Source organism: Diadema antillarum, unplaced genomic scaffold (assembly GCF_040938485.1).
Source record: "Diadema antillarum isolate AM-2024a unplaced genomic scaffold, OU_Dant_1.0 scf00000093, whole genome shotgun sequence".
Taxonomy (NCBI): Eukaryota; Metazoa; Echinodermata; class Echinoidea; order Diadematoida; family Diadematidae; genus Diadema; species Diadema antillarum.
In genome coordinates this window covers 1359327-1368174 of record NW_027270982.1, presented here as the reverse complement: position 1 = coordinate 1368174, position 8848 = coordinate 1359327, and the positions used below count along the sequence as shown (strand labels likewise).

Here is an 8848-nt window from a genome sequence, read left to right as displayed (position 1 = left end):
TGTTTGCATATATGCGTGAAATAATTCTATATTTGCATATATGCATGAAATAATACCTGCTTGTTTTCATTTTGCATCGTGTTAGAAAAATGTTGGATATTTGAATATATCATTTATCTGTTTTAGCAAACTATACTGAAAAAATCCTGATGCGCTTATAAGCATAATAAATGAAGAACTTGTTTCTGTTCAATCTTGGATTTTTGCAAACAAACTATCCTTAAACATTGAAAAAAAAACCTCATTGTTGTTTAGTAATTCCCCACCTGTGTTACCTATCTCTGTCAAGATCAACAACATTGATCTGTCACAGGTCAATAGTACAAAATTTGGGGGTCTTTATATTGATAGTGATTTATCTTGGAGAACCCATGTTAGTAATGTAAGTAGAATTATAGACTCCTGAGCTCTATTGCCCTTGTGTGTATTGTTTACATTCACGATAAATTTCTTATTCTCCCACCTTCTATTTATGTATTTATGCCAAACTGTTACGCCATCATCTATAAGAAAATAACCAAGTTCAATAAGTTATTTGATTTGAACTCCAAAAGTATTTACAATAGTTATAATATTACCCATGAATTTTATTACCAAGAGGTTAATATATGCATTATGTATGTGATTGTATTTATGGGGGGAGGGGAGGGGAGGAGGCGTCGTACTTCATTGGGCTAAGACCTCCTTATTTATCTTCTCCATTTCAATGTATAGTATTTTCCTGTGTTTTATGTACAATTTCAAGCAGTTCATTATTCTACTTCATTCAAAAATTTTGTTCACTTCGTCATGTACATGCATTCTATTTACAATTGTAATCTGGGGGTTTTACGCCTTTTCAAGCTATCTATCGCTTTTTGTAGTCCCCGTTCTCCTCACCAATATTTCTTTTTGCTATGTTGATCTCACAATGTATTTGTTTTTATGATGATTGAGATGAATAAACGAATTGAATTGAATTGAATTGAATACCTTCACACCCACTTGAACCCTTACAATCTCAGTCGTTGTTCTCCCAATGTCCTTACTTGTAGTAGGTTATACATAGTTGCAACATGTGGCCTTTCTGTATTTTTATTTAGTAACACTTCTTTGATCTGATTTTTAATCGGTTCCCCCAGTTATAGTATGGTCTAAGAAATATCTGTATTTCATACTTCCCCTAATCTGATTTTATCAAGGGACCTGCTGCCCTATATTACAAACTTGCTTTTACGCAGGCCCCATCATATTTTTCGCATTGTGACCTTAGTTGAACTCGCATGTATACAGACCTTGTGTGTTTATACCAAGACAAACTTGGTTCCATTCTAAATTATGTTCTGTATGATTTTATATTTACATACATTATTTGAGAAATATGAAAATAGATTGAAATGAAATTGAATAAAATACTGTGCTCAATTAGTTCGTTCAATTGACTTTGTATCATATTTATGTTTGAAAAAAGAAATTCAGAAATCAAATCAAACCAATCAATCAAACAAAACAAAATCCCTTTCCCTGCCTGCCTCAGTTGCACCGTCAAAAAGGACTGATTTCTACCCATGCAAAGACAATATTTTACGAATGGCGTGAATGTTACGCTGATAGCAATGCAGGATTAAGATTATTTATATTGATTGAATGCATGGCGCATCGTTTCTGCGAGTAATGTGAGCAACGAGCTAATGATACGAATACAGCTCGTTATTCCGAAGGTTCGTTATTCCGAAGGTTCTTTAGTCTGAAGATTCGTTATTCTGAAGGTTCGTTGTTCCGAAGATTCGTTATTCCGAAGGTTCGTTAATCCGAAAATGTGATGAGGTTTGTTATTCCGAAGGTTCATTAATCCGAAAATGAATGTTCGTTACGGACCCTAAATCATGTCGGATCAACGAACTTTCGGAATAGCGAACCCAATTTCATTTTCAGATTAACGAACCTTCGGAATAACGAGCCCTATTTCATTTTCGGATAAACGAGCCTTCGGAATAGCGAACCATATTTCATTTTCGGATTAACGAACCTTCGGAATAACGAACCTTTGGAATAACGCCACAAATGTTCGGATTAACGAACCCTTTTTCATTTCCGGATTAACGAACCTCTAGGTATAGGGAATTTGTGTGTTTCGGATTAACGAACCTTCGGAATAACATGCAGACCTGCGGAATAACGAACCTTCGGAATTACGAACAGCACTCAATGAGGACATCAACACATTCGCACGATCAGAAACATTGCTTAACAAAGAAGCTCATACTTATGATTTCAGGTAAAATCCAATGTGTGAGTTTATAAATAATGTTTTTTGAAGTGACTCATACACCTAGACGATAAAACAAGATAGAAAATATAAAAGATGTAGAAGAAACTGGAATAATGGTATCATGTGGACAGTATTTTTGGGTATTACGTACATGTATTATTTCCTCAGTATATACTGCGTCATGTGCAGAAATAGCGACACGAACTTTCGACAATACTCCGATCTTATGGTATCAGCTTTTTATGATTATCGTATCAAAAAAGATCTTCATATAATGAATTATATTAGTAACAGGGTGCATACTTGGCCAAAAATGTAGATTACATAGGTCATACCAAAAAAAGAAAGAAAGAAGAAAAAGAGAGATTGTTTAAACGCAAAGGGAATGTCCCTTTTTTTCTGCGACCAAAATTTCGGAGAAAAAAAGAAGAAGGAATCAACAAACAAACCAATGGTTAGACAAATTCGAAGTTCAAACAAAATTTGCCCTCACTGCGACGTCCCTTCGCAACGATAAAAAGCATACACACAAGCCAATAAAACTCACACACACATTCACTCTACACATACACACACGTGCATAAAGACACAAGGGTTCCTGATTGGACATAATTTACATTCGTCAGGTGTTCATGCGGAAACACTTCAGGCAGGGGTGAGCAAAACAGTATGTTCAAATTGTGGCAAACCTGCATGTTAAAATAAAGCCATTTGCTCACCACGCCTTTTCCGTGTTTTGATGGAACTATAAATTTGTGAGTTACATGTTGCTCGAGTTCATTTTTGATTTTATTACGGCACTCTTCTTCCTGCTCAGTGTCGGGCACTCCAAAAGCAGATCAACCGGAATATTCACTCTATTGAATGACTTCTTGACAACATTACAAAGCTTTTGGACTTGTCCATTTTGTCAGAGATATCAACGGCTTTCGTCAATCATGTCAGGTAAGAGTCACAGCTTTTCAGGAAACTATAGTGTTAGTCAGAAAATGACAATTTATTCATTCAGCTTGATATTTGTAGAGGGAATTATTATTACTTTACTTAGTTTTAAAGCGTGTATACATATCACTTAGATGATAAATCTATGGATATTGACTTCCCTTAACAAATTACTTATCTTGCTAAGAATAAAAGAAACGAATACTAAAATCTAAATTGCGCACTCTTAGTCAACTCGGGGTTTTACAATAGAGCAGTCAAATTCATATTTTCAATAAGGTGAATATTTTTTTTTTTTTTTGCTACGACAGGCAGACGGCATTTTTTCGTTGCACACGAGGAGCATTATCAACTTTATCGGCTTGATTCAACAGTGGATTCCTTTTTCCAGGATCCTTCGTGCAATGATCAAGAAAACAAAAAACCTACAACAGAAGGTTGAAATGTGACACAAGAAAAAAAGTAATTGCTGCATATTTTGGAGGAAACATGTAGAATCGGCGGATTATAACCACCATGCATTATTACAATTATAATAATTATCACTATCATTATTATTATAATTATCATCATTATCCTTCAATTTATTATCATTAACATTTTGATTATTCATATATGACAGAAAGACTGTATTTAACTCCATCAATCTTTAAGTTTGAGATTAATTAAAATTTAACAATTTGGCTATTGACTGCTGATCATTGCATAATTAGCAGACAATGATGGTCAACCATGTCATTATCAATAGGATAAGTTTTGATTGGGGTATATACTTACATATTTTTTGCCTTTTCTCCGTTTTAGGGTGTAATTCGCTGTATAGAATACATATTTCACACCTTGCCTCTGACAAAATAGGAAAAGAAAATACCATGGAAATATGAAAATATACTCAAATTTACCTCAGCGCAATATGTACAGAACATCTCGCAGGACGAAGTTCGGTACCCACTGGTCTGATTGATTACCCAAGCAAACATGATCATGATCAGTATAGGCTAATGTTTGATGTCCATCGTGTTAGCAGGTAGACAACAGTAAGGTATTTTGTTAAAGAGGAAATAATTTCTTAGCACTTCTGAGCCTTCTGAACCTATGAGCTGATTAATAACTTCTCATTGATTTCCTGCGCGGCACATCAGGTGCCTGACAGTAACAAGATTGATCGGCAGGAAAGGATGGCCTATAAGAAGATAGGGTAACGGGATTTCAGAAAGACATTGTCTAAGTTTTTGACACAGAATGATAATCCATAATGCGAATCAAAAAGATACAAATTTTATAAGACAAAGAACAATAGTGCCATTATACCGTATGTCCCCCCCCCCCAAAAAAAAATACAACTGGAGCTCCGCACTGATATCTTTGAAAATAGGGAATCAATCTAAATACAAATTCAGGGTATGAAACTATAAGTCATTGCCCACATCATACAGAAAACCCCATTCGATTTACTTCAGTGGTCAAAGAGAAATGAGGAATTTTGTAGAGGATGTCAGGAATCTCTTCCCTCCAAGTTTTGTCTATTGTATTCACACACAGGAGCATCGAAGTGCTAAACTTGGAAGAATCAGACTCATGACATGCTTTACAACAATCCACATTTCTCTGTGACCGCTTAACCAAATTGAATAGGATTTTCTGCAAAATAGAGCTAAGATGTTATATTTTAAGACCTTGAAGTAGCATTTGGACAGTTTAATCATAATATTGGGTGTTATCAATGCGAAAATCTGATTGTAATTTTTTTTTTGGACATACTGTACACTGTTATACGGACATATGATCATGCCGTTATTTCATATATGACCCAATTCCTTTTTCACTCTCTCTTCATCACATTGTGATCTAGTATAAAGTAGTATCGACACGGACTACAATCGTCATTCTGAGACTGGAAATGCAGATTTTAATGATGGCCTGACATTGCTTGTGATGTTAAATAGATAAGTCAACTATACTACTAAAAAAGAGAGAGAGAGAGAGAGAAGGTTTGTGTGCATAAATCGTAGGTTTCTTTGATTTTTATTCGGCCGAAGGAAAAAGAAAAGAAATGCATTTCGATCAAGAAAATAAAAGGAATGATCTTCAAGAAGCAGAAATGAAAACAGTAATTGTTGGATAGATTTACAGTTTCAAGAAAAGAATAAAAGTCTCAATCACAAGCGCACAAGCACAAAATGAAAAAAAAAAAGGCGAAATTTTGTTCAAATATTGCTTGCTGATAAGGGAGCAGGATGGATTGGGAAATAAGCACATCTATAATGGTGGACTCCGGTCTGATATATGACAGGGAATTTGAGCCTACTTTGTAAATTTTTACCTGTCCCGGGCGTTATCAAAATTGACTGAAGTTCCTGATTAATGTCAAATATCATAAAGCATCAGAGCATGGACCCTGATCAGAGTAACGGGAAAACCGGTCAGATTGAAAACTTTTTAGTTTTTATTATGACCTTTTAAAAAAAAAATTAACTGTCTATAAGAGAGGTATCAACAGTCTGGTTTTGTTGTTGTTTTTGGTCAATCGTGTCACAACGATTTGCCTCCTATACCAAAAACATACATTCTTTTCGTCATCAAAAGTTCGGTACAATGAATACTTCCAATATCTGTATTTTTAGTGGGTCCCTCCGTTTTTCGAAGTTTGATTATGATACTTTCATTTTCATCATTTCAGTTTTCCTGCAACGTATAATTACTATAAGGTTCGCAATTATTTTTTACTTTTCTCAGTTTACTTTGTTTTGCTTATGAAACCTTACTCTCTGTTACCAAAGAAAGTGAAATGTCTATGTTCTTTTCGAAAAATGATATAGAATTTGAATTTCACTGAATTGAATATCTTAAAACACTGTTTAAGCGGCTTTTTATTTTTTTCTCTCTTCCTTTTTCTTTCTCATAATTCCATTCGTGCCACTCTCCCTTTGGATAAGGTTGAATCTCAGAATTGTTTTCCATTGTAGTTCTAACATGTACAACAAGACCTAATCAATAGAGATTGCATATAAATTCATGTTGAGTTATTTAGTCCTATTTTAAATCTAAAAAAAAAGGTTCACTAAAAATAAGGTAATTCTTTCTCATTTTACAAAAGTACTTTATACAGATTTTTTTTTCAACTGGTCATTAGTTTATTTTTCTTTTCAAACTTACATAGAAGTTTCTCATTTTATTTCATGCCCGGCTTCCCGAATTCAGCCCCGCCGTCCTATGACGAAGTGAGTGATGGTGGTGTGGCTACTATCACTGCGACATCCATGACTGTTCAGCCACCAGTCCCGAATCCACAACATGGCCAGTTGCCATATCCTTCGGGGTCCGAGAAACCAGTCCCGTACCCACCTGCTCCATACCCCACCACCATGCCTGTCGGAACTAACACTGCTCACGTGCAGCATACAGTTCAAACGAGTCATGCTCATATGAATATTCCACCTGGAGCGAAGGACATTGTAATTGTAAGCATGTTACTTTACGCAGCAACATATAAACCTTTGATTCACATACCGAATCGGCCATTTGTCATGAATAAGGTAATTGGGAAGGCAATATTGTTTAATCGCGGTCAAACGCAATAATACATAAGAAACGTAACCCTTTTTATTTCAATCAACTTATGTGCTAGATCAGCGAATCAAGTAGATATGTTTGTATTGATTTTGTTTCCAAAAATTCCTCCGAAACTTCGTGTAATTTCTTCATCTCTCCAACAGTATTAAAGAGAACCAATTCCGTAATAATTCCTTGATTCAGAGTACGTAGCGTTAATTTTTACGCCGGGGGTGGGGGTTGCGTTCTTTCTGCTATATAGTTATCTGTTGTAAGCTGAGCTCAATTCAATAATTACTCATTCTTTAGAAATCAAAATGATGCGGTGTTATTGACGCTCTGTATTCATGTGGTCTTTGTCACCGGCCTACATTTCTTCTTCTTCTTCTCCTTTTTTTTTGGTTGTTTTGCTTGTTTTGCATTATTAGACCACGCCGGAAGGGACGACAATCATAAGGCAAGTGCAGCCGATGCCAAATGATAACTTACAGTGCGCCATAGTTGTTACCGTTTGCTGCTGCTTCTTGTTTGGTCTGATAGCTGTCGTGAAGTCTCAAGAGGTAAGCTTTTTTTAAAAATAAAATCTATGAATTTTTATTAGTAATATTATTATTGTTGTTGTTGTTTTTAAATGGTCTTATGTCTACATTAAAACGGATTTCCCCCGGAACCTGTTCAACTACATACTTTTCTAATGCTGAAACATAAACAGGAGTAGATTTATCGAAGCGTCAGGAATGCTAGAACGGTGGGCGACTGGAATGAATTAATATACATTATGCATCACAATATTGGAGTGATAAACAAACAAACAAAAAAGGAATATTTTATTTGTCACATTGTGCCTTTCCAATGTCATTCCTGTCAGTTATGTTGGACCTGAGCAAATCGTATTACGACTGCATTAATCTTCAACAACCAAGTCAACTACGCCTTTGGGATTTGCTAGAAATTATCTCAGTTCTTCAATCACTTTACGTTTATCGAACAAAGGGCCTTACACGATACAAAGTATGCAAGTATAATAGAGTACAGAAGGTGAAAGTAGTACAAGATATAAAGTGTATTAAAGTACGATTTTATGTATTTCTGATTATTACAACATTACTGAATTTAAACAGTTTCCTTCCAGTGGTACTCTGCGGGAAAAGTCAAAACGTTCCGTTACCACTATTGCTTACATGACTTCATTATTCAATGAATCCATATACAGTCTGTACTGATGGCAAACGTATGGACATTGATAGATATTCGCACTCGAAAACGCGCGTATTAAGGTTATCATGGGTACTACATCATTTTTTTTTTCAAGAGAAAAATCCCATCGGTTTAACAATGACAGACACAAAGTAATCTACATTAGAAATATTTCCTCCTTCGTACATCACCATCAGTCCAGTCGACTCAAGCTTATCACTCTTTTCGTTCACAATGTTTTTGTTTTCCTTTATCATCATCTCCTCCCCACAAATTTGTGGAACTCCACAGGCTAGGCGTTTATACATGGAAGGCGACACAGACGGAGCGAACAAGGCAGCGAGCACGTCTCGGGCGTGTTCTAAATTAGGTGTCGTCGTGTGCATCGTTTTAGTTGTGGGCTCCATCTTGCTGCGATTCGTAGCTCTGAGTTATTAGTGTTCTCTTTGAACACGACGGGCTTGTCGACAACTAAGTAGTATACAACTTGACCCAAATCTATTCTCAGCATATATATATATGTATATATGTATATATATATATATATATCTATATATATATATATATACATATACATACATAACTTCAACATGCGACAAGAATGATATATGGTATACAGTCTAGCTGGTGTATAAAATTGGCGCTATGAAAAACATTAATAATGAATTATGTCAATAAAATTACAATTGAATTCGATTCAGTTTATTTCAAGTAATTTGGTAACATTTTTCTTCTGAAGAACATAATAAGGAAGATCAAAATCTATCCTGCAGTACATATCGATTGACTGCACAATGAAAATTAATGTTGATTAACAACTGAACTGAAAACATACCGTACACAATTTCAAACCAAGCTGCTGCATCATGTATGTTGTATGTTCTGTTCGTATGTTCATAAATATAT

General features: G+C 35.2%; 1 protein-coding gene across 1 annotated transcript; it reads left to right on the top strand.

The window, feature by feature from the left end:
• Nucleotides 1-2832: 2832 nt before the first annotated feature.
• Nucleotides 2833-8444, top strand: LOC139718388 (uncharacterized). Its single transcript, XM_071629858.1, has 4 exons — nt 2833-3196; nt 6395-6654; nt 7174-7305; nt 8234-8444. Exons 1-4 carry the CDS (start codon nt 3016-3018, stop codon nt 8378-8380), a joined length of 720 nt encoding a protein of 239 aa, XP_071485959.1. The 5' UTR covers nt 2833-3015; the 3' UTR covers nt 8381-8444.
• The last annotated feature ends 404 nt before the right edge of the window (nt 8445-8848 follow it).